General features: G+C 41.1%; 1 protein-coding gene across 4 annotated transcripts in view; it reads left to right on the top strand.

The window, feature by feature from the left end:
• Positions 1–22,561, top strand: part of LOC134358043 (F-actin-uncapping protein LRRC16A-like) — a 342,999-nt gene that overhangs the window by 242,656 nt on the left and 77,782 nt on the right. For all 4 annotated transcript variants that reach the window (XM_063069926.1, XM_063069928.1, XM_063069927.1 and 1 more), the window contains exons 23-26: positions 13,649–13,742; positions 15,491–15,589; positions 16,999–17,127; positions 20,180–20,308. In XM_063069926.1, the coding sequence (XP_062925996.1) occupies positions 13,649–13,742; positions 15,491–15,589; positions 16,999–17,127; positions 20,180–20,308 (451 nt within the window). The remainder of the gene's footprint in view (positions 1–13,648; positions 13,743–15,490; positions 15,590–16,998; positions 17,128–20,179; positions 20,309–22,561) is intronic.

The following is a 22,561-nucleotide window of genomic DNA, read 5'->3' as shown; positions in this document are numbered from 1 at the left end:
GTAAATTATTCTTCATTCTCTTTTTAGCTTTAACGTAGCAATTGTTCCAAAGCTTGGTGACTTGCTTACACATTTCACTTCCTGATCATAATTATTTTCCCAACTAGATATGTCCACATTTACGGCTTATTAGGGAGCATGGATAAAGTGATTATTCAGAACATTGCAGTTCCATCCCTGGCTGAGTGGTTGTTTGGAAGATTCTGTTCTCCCTCCCCATTTTGTTCAGTCCCTGAGTACCATCAAAGAGAGATGAGATGCTCTCAATGCCTTCTGGAATCCTTCATTTGAACGGTGGTGGACTGGGATCTCCCACACATTGGAGAGGATTTTACAGTTAATAAGGATGCTTTGAGACCATCCCTAAATTGTTTCCTTCACTGTCATGGTAAAGTCTTGTTGTGACAGATCTAGGAGTAGAGGGAGTTTCTTGCTAGGCTTGTGAACAATGCAACACACAATCTGCAGAAGGAACTCAGTGAGTCAGCCAGCATCTGTGGAAGGGAGTGGACAGTTGGCGTTTCAGGTTGGCACTCTTCAATTGGACTGAACGACAGAGGGTAGTGTTACGAGAATACAGATAAAATTAAGATGTTTGCTGGCCTGGGCTAGCATCAGTGGCATCAGCAGTTGGTCTGCCACCTGCCCTCAGGGGAAGGAGAGATAAGGAACAATGGAGCAGCGTCTGGAGATGTGTAATGAAGGGATGTGGGAGGAAGAGCTGTCTGGAGCGGCTCCCCCCTTTGAACCCTGAACTGTTTGAAGTGATGGACAGGCGATACCCCAGCAGGGGGATAAAAAGGGACAGGTTCGCTAAGACAGACACACGCCACCCGAGGTAACGAGACCCTGGAAGCGGTGCGCTTCTCACGAGTGGGTGAGAAGTCCCAGACAACGACAAGGGTGGAAAGGTACGATCAGCGGGAACCCGGTGTGTGTCCGCCCTTGCCTGGGTGCCGGGTTCACTGCAGAGGATCGACCGCATCTGGAGGAGGGGTCACAGTCGGTGACCTCAGGTGACATCACCAAGGACCTGCCCAAAAGCTGTTTGTGAGCCATCTCGCTGGTCTGTGAGCCATCTTGCTGGTCTGTGAGTGAAGCCGTTCTGAATGATGAGTTGTTCCTATTCTATCTCTCTCTTCCCCCACGTTGTCCACCGCCATGGCAACGATTACTGCGAACTGAACTACTAAACTGGACTGAACTTTGAGTCATTTTGAAATTGGTCATTTACCCCTAGACAACGATAGAGCTTGATTGATGCTGTTATCTTAATTCTGTGCACATGTGTGTTTATCATCACTGAACTGTTGCATTTATTATCCTTTCGATTACTGTGTTGCTTGTTTCTTTAATAAAACTTTCTTAGTTCTAGTACTCCAGACTCCAACTGAGTGATCCATTTCTGCTGGTTTGGCAACCCAGTTACGGGGTACGTAACAGTAGATAACCAGTGTAAAAAGTTGGAGGGATGGGGTAGATCAAGAGCCTACAGGTGATAAGTGTATCTCTTGTGAACAGTGCAGCCTAACCAGGGGAGCTGGCGAAGCAGATTAATAGCCCTGTTGCTCAGGACTTTGACTTGGAGAGGGCACTGATGCATTTCACTAATCCTTCCAATGGATTTGGAATTTGCAGTGAGTGTGTTTAGAGGTGCCAGCTATAGGCGGTGGTCTTTCATGCCATTTCAATTCTTGATCTCGAAATGCTTTTCCTCAGACAGCTGAAGCCTGTATTTACGTACTGAAGGTGGTGGCAAATTGCATCCTTGATTAAGTGGTGGCTCCTGAGACATGTAAAGTGAACCATTGTTTTCCAGGGTTATGTGATCGTAATGCAGAGGTGGGAAAGGTTTGCAGGGTTACTTTTATTTAGCATAAGGGATGTTCTGTTCAATGCTTCAAAGAACAAAGTGCTTGAATAAGAAAGATAAAGAGGGATATGGGGCAACTGCAGACAAATGAGACCTGCCTAGACGGGAATCTTGATGAGTATGGACAATCTGTGCTGAAGAGCCTATTTTGGTGCTGTTATTACCCTGTGACTATAGCTCATGGCTCTTGAGAAAGTGGTGATAAGCTACCACCGTGAACTATTGCTTATCTTCTGGTCCAATCATGATTGGTCGGGGCATGAAAGGATATAGGGAGAAGGCAGGAGACGGGCTGAGAGGGAAAATGGATCAGCCATGATGAAATGGCGGAGCAGACATAATGGGCCGAAAGGCCTGACTGCTACTATATCTTGTGGTCCTACGCAGTATAATCCCATTGTGCTGTTAGGAAAGGGTTTCACGCGTTTAGCCCCAGCAGCAATGAGGGGCCGGCAGTTATACTCCCAGATCTGGATGGTGAAGTGCCCAAAACACCTACTAGCTCTCCCCCTCCGTAGGGTTTGTCTAGAGACTGTCTTCCAGTCTGCAAGGCTCAACGTCTTGAATTCTGCAGCCTTTTCTTTCCTGCATGCCCATAAACTCCCTCAATTTCCCTGCCATCCGTCTGTACTCGAAATCATTCATAATAACTAACTAACACACCAGTCAGTGTTCCTTTGGGCTGTACGAGGAAACGGGACGCCAGAAGAAGCCCATACGGTCACAGGGGTGATGTGAAAACTTCATGCGGACAGCACCGGAGGTCAGGTTCGAGCTCGAGTCACTAGAACTACAAGGCAGGTTCGAGCTCGAGTCACTAGAACTATAAGAACTATAAGGCAGCAGCTTTATCTGATGCATCTCTACGCAAGCCTATTTTTTTTTCCTTACTCCATCAAACACCACTGATTTAATCTCTCTTTTCAAGCACCAAAGAATTTCTAGTCTATAATGTGATATGTTAATTTTATTTGCTGTAACTCTCACACGCCTGTTATCGGTTTTGATGTCATTGGTTCTGCACTGCGCCACACTTAAGCAAGCTGGATCGGTTAATTTACTCCAGGGGGCCTACAGACTTCCACAGCCATCTGTTCCGCTGTTTTGCCTTATCTGCATTCCCTCCCTGCTGCAGTCTCATTGTTTTCTATGAAGTGCATAGGACAGTGGTCGTTACAGGCTGCTGGGGCTTTCTGCCAATCTGTGCTGGCTTGCGTTGATTGTTTTACCAGCGTTTCCAATTACAATATCCACAGTACCGATGCTAGTAAATCAGCAGGAATGCAGCAGGCATGATCATACTAGTCAGTTGATTTAGAAACAACTGCAATTGATCATGTTTCTGATCTCAGTTATCTTAAACTGAATTCTCTCATGCCCTGTCTAATTTTTTTCAACTCTGCTGCCTCAACTAGATCAGGCCCAGCAACTTCTTCTCTCACACAATTTTTTGTATCTTCCTTAATCAGGGGTGAGGTACCAGAAGGCTGAAGGGTGGCTAACTCTGTGCTTTTATTTAGAGAGGGTAGCCAGGGAACTGCAGGCCAATGGGCCCAACATCATTCTAAGGAACAGGATTTGTCTGCATGTGGAAAGACAAGAACTGATTAGAAATAGTCAACGTGGCTTTGTGCATGGAAAATCATGTTTCACAAATATAATTGTTGTTCCTTTTGAAGTGGTGACCTTCAGGATTGACATTGTCCGGACAGTAATTTTTGACAAGGCCCCACCTTGTGGGCTGGTGTAGAAGGTTGAATCACATGGGATAGAGGGTGAGATAGCCAACTGCATACAAAACTGGCTTGGTGGACTGGTTCAGAGACTAGTAAGTGGAAGGTCCTCTTTTAGATTAGAGGCCTATTATCAGTGGAATGCAGTGAATGATGAGGCCCTGGAGAATGCTGGAGAGCAGAGAGATCCAGTGGTACAAATAGAGTTCCCTGATCATGGCGACACAGGTCTTTGTTAGGCACGGCATTTAATACAGGAGTTGGAAGGGCTATGCTATAGCTGAGTAAGCCATTGGTGAGTTAACACCTGAAATACCGTGTGCCGTTCTGGCTGGTGATAGAAAGGATGTAACTGAGCTTGGTAAGGTACAGAAAAGAGTCACGAGGAAGGTGCCGGGACTAGAGGGCTTGAGTTATATGGAGAGACTGGATATGCTGGGGTGTTTTCCCTGGTTTGAAGGAGGTTCACAGGTGACCTTGTGTGTCAGGAGGAGCATAGTTAATGTGGACGGTCACATCTTTTCCCCAGAATAATGGAGTCTGAATCTAGAAGGTGTAGATTAAAGGTCAAAGGGGAAGGATTTAAATGGAAATCCTGAGGGGTAAGTTTTCGGTGATGGGTACGTGGAACAAACTGCCAGAGGAAATGGTAAAGACAGGTACAGTCACAAGGTTTGGAAGGCAGTTGCATGGTCAGGAAAGATTTAGAGTGATATGGGCAAATTCAGGCCAATGGGACCAGTCCCTGTGGTTGGCATGGACTGATAGGCCTGTTTCCATGCTGTGTAACTACCACATCATGATTGAATCACTCCTCATTGAAATTTGAGGGGAATTATTGTTTGTTTTCAGTAAGTCCCATGTAATTTTGAATTAAAAGAAGGCTATTTTTGTTTTCATACATATTCGAAAGCATATGTAAGTCCTTGATTTAGTTGAAGCTCCACAAACTGAAATACTAATGAAAATGTGTTCACTGATCTGTTTGTCACATCCATTTCCTTTAAAGTCAAATACAATCACCACAAAAGTCAGTTAAAACACCAAAGCCTCTTTTGAGTGATGAGATTTTAATAAAATAACAATGTCTAACAACTTTCTCCCTTTTTAAATTCTGAGATCGTTTTTGTGGTTTTTGGAAGGATATTAAGGTTAAAAGCAAATTATTTTCCCATTGTAATGAATGTAGTTAAGTTGTTGGTAATATTTGGGAAATACGTAAATACTCAATAGTATTCTATTGGAAAGGTGTACTTACTGGTGAAGAAGACTTGCTCTTGCATGAGTTAATAATGTTTTATTTATATAATTGTGCTGGAAATTACAATAAGTAAACAGATTTTCCTGAAGAAGGTGTTCATGTCCCCAGTCACCTTGGGTTACATTAAGCAGAGCATTGAATCAGATATTTTTACTAACAATCTTTGAGCACCGTGATCTAGGCCTATTTGTTGTACCTCTTCTGATACAGGAAATGAATTACATTGATGAAAAGGATGTAATGACTTGCCTGAAGGATGGCACTATACCTCTAACTGTGCAAAGCGCTCTCAGTACTCCACTGAACTCTCAATGTGGGCCTCAGGGATGGGACTTGAACCCGCAACCATCTGACTCAGAGTTAAAAGTGCTTTGGGCAATCACGGAAACAGACAGTACCAGGATGGGCTCTTTAAGGCCACCCAATCCTTGCCAATCGTGATGCCCATCAATACTAATCCCATTTGCCCACATCTCTCTATCCTTTCCTATCAGGTACCTGTCAAAATGCCTTTTAATCATTGTGATAGCTTTTACCCCTGCTGGTGGTATAACTACATAGTTCCCTGAAATTGCTGATACAGGTAGCTCGTTGTGTGAAAAACATTTCCCCTTCACAGGCCTTCTTGAAGTTGGATAGCCAGAGACTTTTTCCCATGGCAGAAATGACTAATATGTGGGGTGGGGTGGAAGGGGGCCATGAATTTAAGATGATTGGAGGAAAGTATAGGGGAGATGGATATCTGAGGTAAGTGGGTTTTTTTTACACAGAGAGTGAAGTCTTGCGTAAAACACTCTGCCAGGGATGGTGATAGAGGCAAATGCATACAGGCAGAGATAAGCACATAGATGATAGAAAAATGGAGGGCTATGTGGGGGTGGAAGTGTTAGATTGATCTTGATGTCAGTTAAGTGGTCAGCACAAGATCGAGGGTAGGAGGGCCAATATGTGTTGTAAATTTCTCCCTTCTTGCCTTAGACCTGTGTCTCTAGTCTTGGTCTCCACTGCCCTAGGGGAAAAAAAGATTCTGAAGGGTCTCGGCCTGAAACGTCGACTGTACCTCTTCCTAGAGATGCTGCCTGGCCTGCTGCGTTCACCAGCAACTTTGATGTGTGTTGCTTGAATTTCCAGCATCTTCAGAATTCCTCGTGTTTACGTTTTTAAATCCTATCTATCTTATACTTTTGTGACTCCTGAGGTTAATACATCATTGAATCGTGTTGTTCGCCTTTGATCATTCAAGCCACTATTTGAACTTCTCTTGGTTTTCCTGAAATAGCAAGTTTTACTTTTATTTAAATCTCTGTATTTCTATTTAATCCTTTCATTGCTCTCTACATAACACCATCATCCCAACTAGAATACACTGTTCAAGGAAAAATAAACAGTAGTGAAGTCATGCTGTGCATGCTTTAACATTTAGTGACACAAGGCTAATTAGGAAACCCATTATTAATGTCATTAATGCTGGATGCCAAAGCAACAGAATTACAGCAGAAGTAAACAGAAGACAAAAACCTGCAGATGCTGGAAAGCAGTAATAAATTCTGAGAGAGCAGGCAGTAAGTTGAGTAGCATGGGAGGGGTGGAGAGAATTATTGAATGAATGCCTGTAATAGTGTCAAGACCAAAATAGCCTGACTGAAACCTGCCACAGTTATCACAGTTGATCCACACTGACTATTTGGACTTGAAATAATGTTGTATTGAAAGTGTAGTTTGATCTTTTTTACTGGCATTGACTATCACAATGGAAATCGGCATAATGATTTTTATCATAAACAAATCAGCATAAAATTTCAGCATAATGACATTTTACATTTGTTAATTTGTCTGTGGTTGGAGGAGGTGGTGATTAAATATTCAGTTCAACAATTGTACTTCTGAAAATAATTGTACAGGTGTTTCAAATGCCATTCGTACCTTCAATATCACCTTCAAAGTTCCAATATTCATTACGTGTGACAAATAAAGTTAATCTTTATCTTTAAATCTTTAGGAGTGCTACAGCAATTCATGATCAGGGAACCCCTTCAGAATCATATTGAAAACTGTTTTAGTTTGTTTACTAAAGAAATTAACATGACTTTAAAAATCATAAATGGATGATATTTTGCACAGTGAGCAATGTCTAATTTCACACACAGCATCTAGTTTGCTCGATGTCCAGGATTCATTTTACTTTTGTCTATTCTTACGAATCTGTACCCTGGATAAATCACCCAGTATTGACAAATACACTTAATAATTTTAATATAAATTAAATATGTTTTAATAATACAGGCAAACTACTGGGTTTGAGAAATCTACTTAAATTGCTTATGAGTTAAACAGAAGGAAATGGTAGAACTAGCATTGTACACGTTTTTTTAAAAAGTGAAATCAGAATTTTAGACTTGGTATAAAATGTAGCTTTGATCTGATTTGTCGAAAGTTTGCAGAAAGCTTACAAACTGCATGCTGTAATTGAATAAGAATGCAGATGGCCATGCACCAGCACGTGTGCAGGCTCACACTCGCGTCCCTCTCGATGCACGCTGTCACACAGATGCTCACTCTGACAAATTGTCTGAGCAATTTAGTTCACCTTCAGAATCAAAAAATTAGATTACTTCACTGAAATGTTCTCACTTTCAAGGTCTCTTCATCTTATGTCTTTGTTATGTATATTTGCATTTGCATAGTTTGTTGTCTTCTACACTCTAGTTGATCTTTTATTGACCTTGTTATAGTTACTATTCTATAGATTTATTGAGTATGCCCACAAGGAAATGAATCTCAGGCCGTATATAGTGACATATATGAACTTTGATGATAACATTTACTTTCAACTTTAGAACTTTGATCTATTTTCACTCTAGCTATTTGAAAACTTGAGAGTGGATAGGAATTGGAGATGGACTGCAGTTATATGTGTATTTCAGAACGATTTCAGTTAGCAAGTTGGTCAATTGTTTTCTAAAGAAATGGTGGAAGCAAATGGTAATGATGCAAATGGTAGATGTACTTTGAGGTGATTATACCTTAACAATATGAGGTAAATTCAGGATTTAGGAGGAGAAAGAAAACTAGGGACCTTTCTTCCCCCTAAGTGTGTGATTGCTGCAATCTTCCATTATGTTAAGATTGTAATTGAATTTTTATAGTCATAGTCATACTTTATTGATCCTGGGGGAAATTGGTTTTCATTACAGTTGCACCATAAGTAATAAATAGTAATAGAAATAGTAATAGTAATATTACTATTAGTAAATAGTAATAGTCATAGAAATGATAAATAGTAATAGAATAGTAATAGAAAATAGTAATAAATAGTTAAATAGTAATATGTAAATTATGCCAGTAAATTATGAAATAAGACCAGGACCAGCCTATCGGCTCAGAGTGTCTGACCCTCCAAGGGAGGAGTTGTAAAGTTTGATGGCCACAGGCAGGAATGACTTCCTATGACGCTCTGTGCTGCATCTTGGAGGAATGAGTCTCTGGCTGAATGTACTCCTGTGCCCACCCAGTACATTATGTAGTGGATGGGAGACATTGACCAAGATGGCATGCAACTTAGACAGCATCCTCTTTTCAGACACCACAGTGAGAGAGTCCAGTTCCATCCCCACAACGTCACTGGCCTTACGAATGAGTTTGTTGATTCTGTTGGTGTCTGCTGCCCCAGCACAGAACAACAAACATGATAGCACTGGCCACCACAGACTCGTAGAATATCCTCAGCATCGTCCGGCAGGTGTTAAAGGACCTCAGTCTCCTCAGGAAGTAGAGACGGCTCTGACCCTTCTTGTAGACAGCCTCAGTGTTCTTTGACCAGTTTATTGTCAATTTGTATCCCCAGGTATTTGTAATCCTCCACCATTTCCACACTGACCCTCTGGATGGAAACAGGGGTCACCGGTTCCTTTGCTCTCCTCAGGTATACCACCAGCTCCTTAGTCTTTTTCACATTAAGCTGCAGATAATTCTGCTCACACCATGTGACAAAGTTTCCTACCGTAGCTCTGTACTCAGCCTCATCTCCCTTGCTAATGCATCCGACTATGGCAGAGTCATCAGAAAAGTTCTGAAGATGACAAGACTCTGTGGACTGATTGATGTGGACTATGGACTGATTGCTTAGTGTATTTAATCTGTCTGATAATGGTATGTCATGGGCTGATGGTAGATATCTCTATGGACTTGTTTGCTTGCAGTTGTTTTGTATCTGTAAAAGGAAACCTGATCCATTTTACCACTGGCAGCACAGTATTAATCCTAAACTCTTCAGCTTTTCGCAGAATTAACGCTGTCCTTGATTACATGTGTAGGTACAAAGTTTTGTGAAACTTACCGAGGTTCAGATAAAATGTCGAAGTGGCAGTCAATTTTTGTCAAGGCAATTGCGGCTTATGGGAAAGCGTATTGAGCAGACACATTGTCAGGTCTTGCTGGCTGAAAAACTTGTTGACAGAAATCATACTACAGAAGTTGTGTGTGTGTGTGTGTTTATATGTATGTATCTGATATATAGGCGTGGCCAAGTGGTTAAGGCATTCGTCTAGTGATCTGAAGGTCGCTAGTTCGAGCCTTGGCTGAGGCAGTGTGTTGTGTCCTTGAGCAAGGCACTCAACCACACATTGCTCTGCGACGACACCGGTGCCAAGCTGTATCAGCCCTAGTGCCCTTCCCTTGGACAACATTGGTGCCGTGGAGAGGGAAGACTTGCAGCATGGGCAACCGCCGGGCTTCCATACAACCTTGCCCAGGCCAGATTAACGGTTGCAAGAACATATAACATGGGATGATACATTTTGAAATCCTCACAGACTTGGTGTACATATCAGTATTTGGATAGTAAATGCTTGGGCCATTTGGCATTAACTTCGTTCTGCTTATATCTTCTGTCATTTATGAGACAACACTAGATATTCAGTGATAATAGTAAATCCTATGTGTAGCTTAATGCCTCCATGGTTTTTTTTGTAATAAATATAACCTATTTATATTAGTAAAGCTACGTTATTTAGGTTAATCCGTGAGATTATTAAATTGTATTTACTCTTGGCTCATTCAGAATACACTCACAAAAAAACAGAAGTGTTCAAATGATGGGAGAAGCTGCAGATTTTTTCAAGAGTGGTAGAGTGGAAGGTTTGACATAATTTAAAAGGGTGATAAAGCATTATGCATCCAGTGTTCCTAAACTAAGGTGTGCAGGAAAGTGTAAAGTGACACGATGAAAGAAAGCAAGAATGAAAAGACCTGTTTCTCAAGAAATCAGCAACAAAAAAGTGCAGTCAAGTATTTTGATGACACTTATTTCAGATAGTTCGGACTTAGTTACTGCTAGTTTTGAAGTTTCAAAGATTATTACTCAGTGTGGAGAAACCACTCCGTGATGGGGGATATGTTAAAGAATAGAGTGAGCTCCTTTCCTTTTTGATGATTTTCCAGGAAACAAAAAAAAAAATTCAGCACACTATGGATTTGGCAATGAGCAGAAACACAGTGAACAATAGAATATTAATGATAGGAATAAACATGGTGGAACAATTAACAAAAGGTATTAGTTCATGTGAATTTCTTTCCATTTGTCTTGATGAGACCATCACCGGCTAGACTAACCTTTTAATTCAATTTTGTAGGGGTGATGAAATATACACAGAGCTGGTTAACTTGGTAATATTACTTAAACACACCACAAGGACTGAAATACCTAGGCAATATTAATAGAATTGTCTAGTTGACAAGTTAACCTTTTAAAATTAGGTTTTTTTTGTGACAACTGATGGTGCACCCAGCATGAATAGTAGAAGCAGGTTTTGTTGATCTGTTTGCAAAAAGTGTTGGAGAAATGATCACACTGGAGAACAAATTTTTTTCAAGTGTTGCTTCCTCAGAATTTTTTTTGTTTATGATAGACCACTTAAAGCTGAACACAAATATAATTTCATACTACTTGTACCACATAGGAATTTGAGGAAACAAGAAATTAATTTTTATTGAATATAATGCATTTAATTGCATAATGGTGCTGATGCTTTGCAGTAGTTCAACTGAAGTAAAAATGTTTTGTTGATGATTTTCATTTGTACTCAGTGTCTGAGGATTTTTGCTTAAGTGTCCAACAATAATCAGCCGGCATTGATGGATTCCATTTGCCCTGATACAGTTTCTTCATGACCGCAAACCTTTTATCATGCTTGTCACTGACAGCGCCAAGTTTTGGATGGAAGAAGTCTAAATGGGAATGCAGAAAATGAATCTTTAGTGACATGTTGCACTTCGAGGTTTTGTATGCTTGAAGCATGTTGTTAACCAGCTTACGTGTAGTTTGGTGCTCTGTAGTTGCCAAGAAAATTTTCAACAATATCCTTGAATTCTTTCCATGCAATTTTCTCTGGTCCAATCACAAGTTCTTTAAATTGTCAGTCATTGACAACCTGTCTGGTTTGTGGACCAACAAAAATGCCTTCCTTAATCTTGGCATCAGTTATTTTTGACTTTAATTATGAATTGAAATAACAAATTCAAAAAATGGTGTGTGATAGGGAAATTTCATGGTGATTTTCATGACCAGCTGCGCCAAATCCATAAGATAAACCCAAAAGTATTCAGGAAGCAAAATCTTTGTTGTCCAGTGTGAGCTTTCATTGTATCAGACACAAGGAGGCTTTGTGTTCAAAAGTTGGCCTTAAGGAACATGAGAAAGTGATGAAAATTGTAACTAATGCCATTAATTTTACTTCTGGGCGTACTTTGGGGGGGGGGGAAGGCAATTTCACAATTGACTGAGCAAAGTGAATTCAGTGTACACAGGGCTACTTAGTGCTTTGGCTTAGTAGAACTTCTGTCCTTACATAATTTGTTGAATGTTTGGATGAAATTCATCTGTTCGTAAATAAATTAAAAATGGTCTCAATGAATGGTGGGGCACATGTGAGGGTTTCTGTGGCTCACTCCTTCTGTTTCCTATGTTATAATGCTACACTTGTTCCATACTGGACTGAAAAGTAAATTCACTCTGCCTAGAAATTGAATTTCACCCTTGCGTAACATACAAAATCATCAAAGTGATAAGTTAGCAAAAGTTTCTTCTTTGTAACAAAATACATGAGTGTGGTTTATACCAATTGCTATGTTAAAATTGTCCCATAGTGTTCTGAGCAGCAGATCTCTGCAGAGGGAATGGCTTAAATGTCATTGCCTCCAGGAACTGTGGTCTCTCATCCCTTAAGAAATTTTTCCCTGACCGCGCAGAGTTGAGGGAAATCGTGGTTGGAGGTAAAGGAGGTAAAGCATACAGTACCTTCATGTATGGTTACACTACACCCCCACTGTGTCGTCTTCTCAGTTTGATTCCTAAGTAATGAATGGCCTCACTCTCAGCGAGGCACGGTCTCGTTAAGCCAGAGGCCGCAACGTAACTGTGCTGTGCGTGACTTTGCAGGTCTTCAATAAACACTGTTTGTCAGCAATACATAACAAGTATATGTAGCTTTGAAAAGCCAGGTGCATGCATGTAGACGGTTACACGTTAATATCCAGACGAGGAGACTTTAACTCACTTCTTGATAACCTGCTGTGGGTTATGTTCTTTGTTTCACCAGCTGTTGTAAATGAAGGTTGTCAGCTGCATAGCCTTGCTGTAGTATATTATGCTCATAAAACAAAAGCAATCATGCATTTTGACGACATCATCACGTATGTAATTTGCACATAAAGTTAGTAGCAAACAAGATCCAATGTCTACGTGGGTATCATTGAACCATTAGAATGGTTGGCATCATGTCCCAATGCCATAGTGAAGCTTTGGAATCCAAAATTCAAAGTTCAAAGTCAATCTATTATCAAACTATATGTATGTCACAATACACAGTCCTGAGATTCACTTCCTTGCAGGCATACTCAATAAATTCAAGAACCATAATAGAATCAATGGAAGACTGCACCAACAGGACAGACAGCCAATGTGCAAAGGACAACAAACTGTAAATACAAAGCATATAACAAAGAAACAAACAATAAATATCAAGAACATAAGATGAAGAGTCCTTGAAACTAAGTCCTTTGGTTGTTCAACAGTTCAGTGATGGGGCAAGTGAAGATGAGTGAAGATATTCCCTCTGGTTCAGGATCCTGATGGTTCAGGGGTAAGAACTGCTCCTGAACCTGGTGGTGTGAGTCCTGAGGCTCCTGTACCACCATCCTCATGGCAGCAGTGAGAGGAGAGCATGACCTGGGTGGTGGGGGTGATGGATGCTACTTTCCTACAATAAAGCTCCGTGCAGATGTGCTCAATGGTGGGGAGCACTTTACCCGTGATGGACTGGGCCAAATCTACAACTTTTTGTTGGATTTTCTGTTCAAGGCCATTGATGTTTCCATACCATTCAATATGCGGTCCACCATGTATCTATAGAAGTTTGTCAAGTTTTAGATATCATACTGAATATTCACAAACTTCTAAGTACAGGCGCTGCCATGCTTTCTTGTATTTGTACTTATACGCTGGGGCCAGGACATGGCTTCTGAAACGATAACATTGAGGAATTTAAAACTGCTGACTTTCTCCACCTCTGATTTCCCCTAAAGAGGACTGGCATATGTACCTGCACTTTCCTTCTCCTGAAGTCAATAATCAGCTCCTTGGAGTTCCTTCTGACTCAGTTAAATGAATACCACTAAGTTGGATAAATATATATTCATCAAGGTCTACCTATATTTGCAATTAAAATAAGCAGTAAGCATGTGATGTGCTTTGACTGGTGTTAACCCTATTTTTCTTCATTGTAGGAATTATACCCTGAGGTTCATGCCTATCCCTGTCAATGATGCTTCCCAGGCATTGAAGGCTAATCCGGAAAAAACAGAGGAAGCCCTACAAAAGGTAGAGTTCTCCCACTGTCTCCGATCTGTATTTCAAGTAATTTAGTCACAGTACCTCGGCCCCACGAAATAGCCAAACTATTTCTGTTTTGAGGCCTCCCATTCTCCTGGCAATCTTTATTTTCACTCCCCCTGGCTCAGAAGCCCTTTGAGTTCACCAAAGTTAACTCTCTTCCAGTTGAGCATTGTCACATTTGCTTGACGCTTGTGTTCCTTCTCATAAGCATTATTTTTACTGAATTAAGATTAATTGTTTTCCCACTGAAACATCCACTTGTCCCACTTCACTCTTCCAGTATTGCTGCCTTCTTCACCTGACCGAGAGAGTTTCTTTATAGGCTGCTGAGGTATTACATCCCTTCTCTGCTGTTTATTGTGATTTTCTCTACTGGGCCCCCGACCAATCTGTGACCTACTTGTGACTTTAGCCAGAGTAGTTGATCATAGCACTCCTACACTTAATTTCTTTCCCCACCACCATGTACAGTCATATCCTGAGCATTTGTTTGCCAGATGATGTAATGATTTTGCTTGTTCTGCACTCCTAACGTGTTCCATATATTTCCTGAATCATTCTCCTAGACAATGGGTTTAGGTGGCACCTAGAGTATCATGTACAGCTTTGCTCACCCTGTTATGGGAAAGACATCCGTAAGTTGGAAGAGTGCACAGAAGATTTACAAAAATGTTGCCAGAACTGAAGGCCTGAGGTGAAGGAAATCCTATAAATAAAATAGCCCTAACACACAGTTCAAGAGCAGTACCTATTATATAGTGACTAATCCAGTTGTTTGCTATTAGAGGATGCTAATTTTTAAAAATAAAGTGGTGATAATGATAAAGTGTGCCGAGTATACTTTATTCTTTATCTTAAACAATATTAATACATAACTTACTCACTGCTTGAAACATGGCTGGCATTTGGGGCAGCAATGAAAGTCCTCCATCTCTGGTAGTGTTCAGGGCTTCCTTCATCATGTCAGTGGTTTCCTCTCAGGTTTTCACTGCTGCTAGTCATGGGTGGAGACTCAGGAATACTGTTGCACACAGATGCAGAAAGATTCTTCATTGCTGTTTCCATAACAATTTTGCTGAACATAGATCATAGAAATTTACAGCACATTACAGGCCCTTCAGCTCACAATGTTGTGCCAACCATATAAACTACTCTAGAAACTGCCTAGAATTTCCTTACTGCATAGTCCCCTATTTTTCTACTGATCAGAGTTGTTAGCCCTGGGCTCAATCCCCGAAACTGGAGTACCAATTGACCTCTCTTAATCTGTCCTCTACCCTCTGACCTGTTTGGCATGGGTAACCCTACTGGAGCCAAAGCATAAGGTCCTGACTCCAGCCAACATAGCTCTCTGGGTCATTGAGGCACGCTAGGTTCCAAAGCCTACGACAGGTTGTGGTCCTCTTGGAGAATTAATATGTAATAACTCAAAATATATGGTCAAATCACCCATGCTAATTGTTGACCAACAAACCAGCTCCATGGCGTCGCATGAGAGCAAGGTCCCCACCACTATCTGCCCCCACACTAAGTCTGTAAAGAACATTGACGTCTCATTTGGCTCTGCTCCAAGCCTCTCTGCTGGTAAGCACACTGATTTGTTTCTGCAAGTTGGTGACATTTAAAAACAAGCAAAAACTATTTAAGCACATTTAAAGGAAAGACTAGAAACAAAGGTAATAAATCCTGCCGATGTATCGTAAAGTCCTATGATTTTTCTGTCTTCATTCCAGATTGAGAACTATCTGCTGCGGAATCATGAGACCAGAAGGTACCTGCAGGAACAAGCCTACAGGTTACAGCAGGGTATAGTCACCAGTACTACTCAACAGGTACAAATGTAATCAAATACACCGGAAACCTGTAAACAATTCAAACCCTGCGAGCAGAAAAAAGAAATTCCATGGGTTTGATGGAGAAAGCTTCAGACTGCAAGAATATTTCTGTACACCTTGTCCAGGCCTTCGCATTTAACTGTGCAAGTTACCACAGCTGTGCATGATACCCCGTGGCATTTTACCTTACAACATAATAGGAGGCCATTCTTCCCATTGAGTCCATGTCAGCTCACAGAGGAATGCCTTTCCTCCACTAACTCTTCCTATAACCTATTCTGCCTACATTTCCATTAACTTCTCCCAGATTCAACCAATAAGCTATACAGTAGGGAAAAGTTAGGGTGAGGACCCCTATCACCCAGGACATGTCCTGTTCTCATTGCTACCATCAGGAAGGAGGTACAGAAGCCTGAAGGCACACTCAATGATTTAGGGACAGCTCCTTCCCCTCTGCCATCTGATTTCTGAGTAGGCAATGAACCCGTGAGCACAACCTCATTACTTTTTTATTTTTATTTTTGTACTATTTATTTAATTTGGCTATTTTATATATATATACATATATATATATATATATATATATACACACACACATTTTCTGTAATTCACATTTTTTCTCTATTATATATTGCATCATACTATTCCCTCAAAGATGACAAATTTTATGACACATACTGCTGATATGAAACCTGATTCCGATTCTGAGATCCAGACTGCAACAGTTAAATGGAATTGGTTCATTTGAGGACATTGGTGAAAAAGGGGGATTACTTAAGGGGCAATTGCTTGATGGAATTGCAGCATTCATCCCAATTTAAGAAAGCCGATTTGGAAAAGTGAATCCAGCAAGACATGCATTCACAAGAAGATTGATGAGTCAAGGAATGGTAATCGAATGATAAATTTGATTAGACTGAAGGGTTAGGAGCAATGCTGGGAGTCATCATGAAGGTAGCTCAAATATTCCATACTTTAAAATGACATTATTGATTGTTTTATCAATATTTAATCATGTTTTATCAAATTAAGGGACAAATAAATGTGTTGGTCACTGCCACAAGACTTCATGGAAAAGCTCTAACAGAATTTTTCTGTAATAGCCATAATGATTGTTTGTTTTATGATACAAAGAATGTAATTATTGTACAATGACTTAAGGCCCATATTATGCAAGCAGAAAAGTAAGAATTGCACAATTCAAATATTGCTTACAGTAATGTAACTATTCAGTTGAAAGAAATGTGACTATAAATATCCTTTGAAGGACAGATAGCCGAACAGACAGTGGAAGGATCTATTACTTGATCATGGCAATTAAACGCTCGAGTAGCTGATTTGATGTGCCATTTTCAGTGTTTTAAATGCAGTATTGATTCCACGATTGACACGCTGTTTGTCAACAGATGATTGACCGGATGTGTGTAAAAGTACAGGATCATCTTAACTCGCTGAGAAATTCAGCAGGAGACGCTGTGCAGGAAGATGTGCGACTTGCTGAAAACTTCATGAGGGATGCCAAAAATTCCAAAACGGTTAGACCTCAAATTGTTTAAGCTGCACATGTTTAAGCATTTATTTTTGTGAACAATGGATTTATGAAGCATTTGGAGTACTTCTTTATTCATGAATAATAATCTGACACTAACGTAGACAAACTCTAGGTGTAAATACCTTACGTGGAATGCTAAATACTGGCTCGTTTTCTGTAATAGTACTTCACTATCAAGAGTTTGAACTGCAGAGCCTGCTGCCTCCAGAAAGATTTGAGTGCTATTCACAATAGGCTGGTAGATCCGAGGCGCACACATTATTTCCTGCTCATAGTGCAAAGTGGCAAGTTGTGCAAACGTTTTACGTGACTTTCTCTGCACCCACCACTTTGTGGCTAGGCACAGCTCGGATGCCATCTATAATTTTACTGATGATACAGCTATTGTTGGTGGAATTTAAGATGGTGAAATGGAGGTGTATAAGAGTGAGATAGATCAGCTGGTTGAGTGGTGTGGTGACATTGAGTGCAAGATCAATGTCGGTAAGACCAAGGAATTGATTGTGGACTTCAAGAAAGGGAAGTCGGGCCAATTCGAGGGATCAGCAGTGGAAGTGGTGAGCAGTTTCACGTTCCTGGGTGACAATATCTCTGAAGGTCTATCCTGGGCCAACGTATTGATGCAATTACAAAGAATTATCAGGAAGTAGAAGTTTGATATGTCACCAAAGCCTGTTGTAAGTACCTACGGATGTACCGTGGAGAGCATTCTAATTGGTTGTATGGAGGGGCCACAGCACAGGATCGGAAAAAGCTGCAGAAGGTTGTAAGCTCAGCCAGATCCACCATGGGTACTAGCCTCCCCAGCATCCAGGATGTCTTCAGATGGCAAAGCCTCAATAGGTCAGTGCCCATCACTGTACCCCCATCTCCCAGGACATGCCATCAAGGAGGAGGTACAGGAGCCTGAAGGCACACACTCAGTGTGTCAGGAACAGCTTCTTCCCCTCCTGCATCACATTTCTGAATGGACCTTAAACCCATGTACACTACCTCACTTATTTTTTGCACTACTTATTTAATTTAAAATTTATGTATATATTATTATAATTTCTAGTTTTTTAATTACTATGGAATGCAATATACTGCTGCTGCAAAATGACAAATTTCGTACATATGCCGGTGATACTAAATCCAATTCTGATTCTGGCTGTTCTGTGTGGTGAGCCATCAAACCATCATCCTCCAGTCAGATTCCTGATACCAGCTTACAATCACCTCAGGGAGGTCCCTATTTGGAGTAGGGTCTGCTGTTGCTGCACACTGCAGGGGTCACTCAGCCTAGACTGGAAATTACGGAAGTTGGTTCCAAATCTAAGTCATATCCGTCTTTATTTTTCATAGAAATTCTGATATAGAGTATCGTGAACAAAGTAGAGGTGTTTTGTAATCTAGATTTTGGGCAATAGAACTGCCTCTTGCTCACCTCTCTCATCCTTTCTACCTCAATTGAACAATCCTGAGGCATGGCAAAGGTGAAAATAGTAAATCTTAAGGTGTAGAGAAGAGCATATGACCTATCTTGTCAGTGTTAACAATAAGAGAGCAATTTAGCCCAGTCCCATTTCCTAGGGGTCATTCACTGGTCTGCAGTTTACATCACTTCCATTACTGATTGAAATACTTATTAAATGTTTCGAGATTCTCTTCTTCCACATCCCTCTGGGCAGTAAAAACTTTACTGAAGTACGAAGGCTTTTAGATGAATCTAATAGCTTGTGATCAACATTATTAATACTAGCTTTTCAGTGCAGAAGTTAAATTCCCCAGTTGCCATGGTAAGATTTGAGCTTGTGCCTCTAAATCTGCAGCAGAAGTGTATGGATCACTAATCCAGTAAAATGACCACTATTCTATTGAGCATCTATTCCCTTCAGTCCGAGAGAAACTGAATAAATTTCTTCTAATCCCTAATGTGGTGATTGTGTACTCCATTATAAGATGAGAAGGCTATGGGTAATAACATCATCAGAGTAAATTTCCTGCAGTAGGTTTTTGCAAGTACATAGTATTTTGTACTCAGTAAAGGCTGATCATTTTTAGCACCCTTCAGCTGTGTGATGAATGGTCATCTTGAGTTGCTTTATTTAAAGGCATCTGTTAGTCTTGCAAGACCATGGATCTGCACCTGGAAAGTCTTCACTCTCCAGGGCACAGGCCTTGGCAAGGTTGTATGGAAGACTGACAGTTGCCCATGCTGCAAGTCTCTCCTCTCCACGACACTGATGTTGTCCAAGGGAAGGGCAAGGGCCCGATACAGCTTGGCACCGGTGTCATCGCAGAGCACTGTGTGGTTAAGTGCCTTGCTCAAGGACACAACACACTGCCTCGGCTGGGGCTCGAACTCACGACCTTGGTCACTAGTTGAATGCCTTAACCACTTGGCCATGTGCCCACAGTTGCTTTATGTAATGATTGAAATACTGTGCAGAATAGGCCCTTTCAGCCCTCTCAGCTGCGTTGCCCAGCAGTGCCCCGATTTTAATCCTAGTCTAATCATGGGACAATTTACAATGACTAATTAACCTACCAACCGGTACAAGTTTGAACTGAGAGAGGAAACCGGAAAACCCGGAAGAAACCCATGCGGTAACGGAGAGAACGTACCAACTCCTTACAGGCAGCGGTGGGAATTGAACCCGACTCACCTGTACTGTAAAGCGTTGTGCTAACCACTACCCTTTTGATTTTCAGAAATGGTGTTAGGCAATTGTGGCGGGGAGGGTGGGAGGAAGAAAATATGGTGGGGAAAAATGTGAATAATTCAAATAATTCAATGATTAATCTTGTGTTGTAACTCATTAAGCACAGGTTGTTGCTTCCAAACATATCCGTTCGCTGCAAAATCTGGCTTGGTGAAAGTCAGGAGTAAAATCTAGTACCTCCTCGTACACATTTCTCAACTCCACTTGGCCAGATAAATGAAAGTGATGCTGTTGATTAAATCATTCCACTGTAGTATTGTTCATAATTCTGTCATCGTAATGTCCAATAGTGAAGGGGTAACTCATGTAACAAAATACCTTTGCCTTCAGCTGTTGCCAAATCTTTACCACCTGCGAGGAGCTTCTTGGACTGGTTTCAGTAGTTCATCCAATCCCATTGAGGAAAAGTTGGAATCCATGGCTGGAGAAGTCACACGGGTTGTGGACGAACAACTCAAGGTACACGCATGTGATTGGAATCTTAATCTACCAGTTATTTCAAACCCATGTTGACTATTTTCTGGTAGCTTTAATGATATAGGATCAGCAGATTCTAAAATATACACCTAGCTGTAAATACTAACAAGTTTAGGATACTTAATGCCACACAAGAGTAAAAATTCCAATCAGCGTTATTCAGCTTATTATGCAAAGCGCCTATTCAATGTGTTCATCCATCGTAACATCGATGAGGACCTCAACACCATTTGATGGTGTTGAGACTAGCACGTGATTTGGATTTAAGTGAGGGAGAGTTGTGCAGCGTCAGCCCCACTCTCTCTTCCCAATTCCCATCTGGATCCAGTGGCAAGACAGAGTTGAGATGGCTGGAGATGGGACTAGGTGCAGTGGATGACCAGGAAAATTTCTGTGTCTTGTCCTGCTCTACACGTTCCATGACGCTTGCAAAGACCGCCTTCTTGACATTTGGACCTTATATCGGTCTTGTCCGATCAATTCGCTGGAGTCTGTCTTCACATGCTGGGATAGACAGCTTCCTGTCTCACCGAGGGTTTGAGACCCGTTGGCTACCCTCACCTGGTTTAGTCAGCTTGTGGAAGCCGTTGCCCGGGGTGTGGCTGCTGTCACATGCAAACAGCTACGAGGAGCCACAGGTGAGAGCTGAGTGCCAGGTGGGGACCAAAGGTGGACAAACTGCCTTGAAAAGAACGTGACATGTTCCCCCACCGGAGGTGCTACCCCTCCCTGACACCCCATACACCCCAACTTCAATAGTGACTGCAATGCCTATTCAATAGTGACTGCAGCAGTACCAGAATGATGGGCTTATATAGCATAGAAACAGGAACTTCCGGCTTTCGAGGCCACACCATCAGTCATTTGCAGTATTCTCCCAACATTCCCATTGTCTTTCCTCAGATTCTAAAACACAAGGAAAACTCAATTGATTTTCCAATTTTAAATCTTTTTTTTTGTGCCCATTGTACTGTGCTGATTAGACAAGAATGTTTGGTGTTTGGGAATCATAAAATCTCAATCCTTTTCAAGATGCACAAAATGCTGGAGGAACTCAGGCCAGGCAGCATCTAGGAAAAGAGTACATGGTTTTGGCCTGAAACATCGACTGTACTCTTTTCTGAGATGCTGCCTGGCCTGCTGAGTTCCTCTTGCATTTTGTGTGTGCTGCTTGGATTTCCAGCATCTGCAGATTTTCTCTTGTTTGTGATTGGATCTCAATCCTTTTAGTCATTGATTAATGTCTGAAGCAAGTAGCATGTCCGTCTTTCAATGATGGAGGGATAATACCTAGATCAGTTAAATAATGAAATGAAACTCATTGATGTGGACTGTGCTGTTGGCATTCCCTGGTGCTGATTGGGCTGGAGGCTGGACACACAAGATTCAGTGCTTGCCTATTTAACTGGCATTAAATCCAGGACTTCCACGTTGGTGCTAAGAAACAAGGAAGTTTCGCTGACAGATTCAGAATTGAAGCATCAACGGAACCCAGTCCTACTTAATTCCCCAGCAATTACTCCAGTGAATTGCCTCACAGGTTCTGAGTCTGAGAAGTTATTGATTTCCCTGCTTATGGTAAGGCATTGAATTAGGAGCAAAGGGGATCTTCTTTATAAATTATTTGACCTTTTTTTTCTTGTATCTTGTAGCATTTTCATTAAAATCCTATGAGAATATTTTAAATTGTTTCCCTCAGTTTTAACAGGGTTTTTTTTTATGTAAGTGCGTGAACAAATTTTTGAAAGCTATTAGCTTTCAGCTTTGACAGGTGGCAAAGCTCAACTGACAACAGAACATTGGCCTTTATTCGTCCTGGGTTCAACATGTTTACCGAAGAATTGTTGCTGCTTTGTTACTTGTGTTCAGTTTTATTTTGTTCCGTGTTGTACTGCCAAGCATCATGGGCATGTGATGTTGGCATCGAAATATGTGGCAACACTTGCCCCCAGCACATCATAGGTTGTTGATGTGATTATTTCACTGCGTGTTTCAATGTATATGTGATAAATATATCAGAATCTGAATTTTGATGATTTTATGCATTTAGCTCCCTTTTGTGATTAATTTGTAAATATATCAAATAGATACAAATGCATCCTCATGTTTTAGTTTACGATTGAACCATCAGTGACACAACTGTGCCCAAAGCTCATGCACACAAACTGAGGACTGAACAACTATGTGGAGTTGAGTTGCTTGGGCTGTTGTGAGCTGAATTACAATGACATGTGT

This window comes from Mobula hypostoma, chromosome 17, assembly GCF_963921235.1.
Source record: "Mobula hypostoma chromosome 17, sMobHyp1.1, whole genome shotgun sequence".
Classification (NCBI taxonomy): Eukaryota; Metazoa; Chordata; class Chondrichthyes; order Myliobatiformes; family Myliobatidae; genus Mobula; species Mobula hypostoma.
The sequence above is the reverse complement of the archived record's forward strand: the minus strand, read 5'-3'. Positions and strand labels throughout refer to the sequence as shown.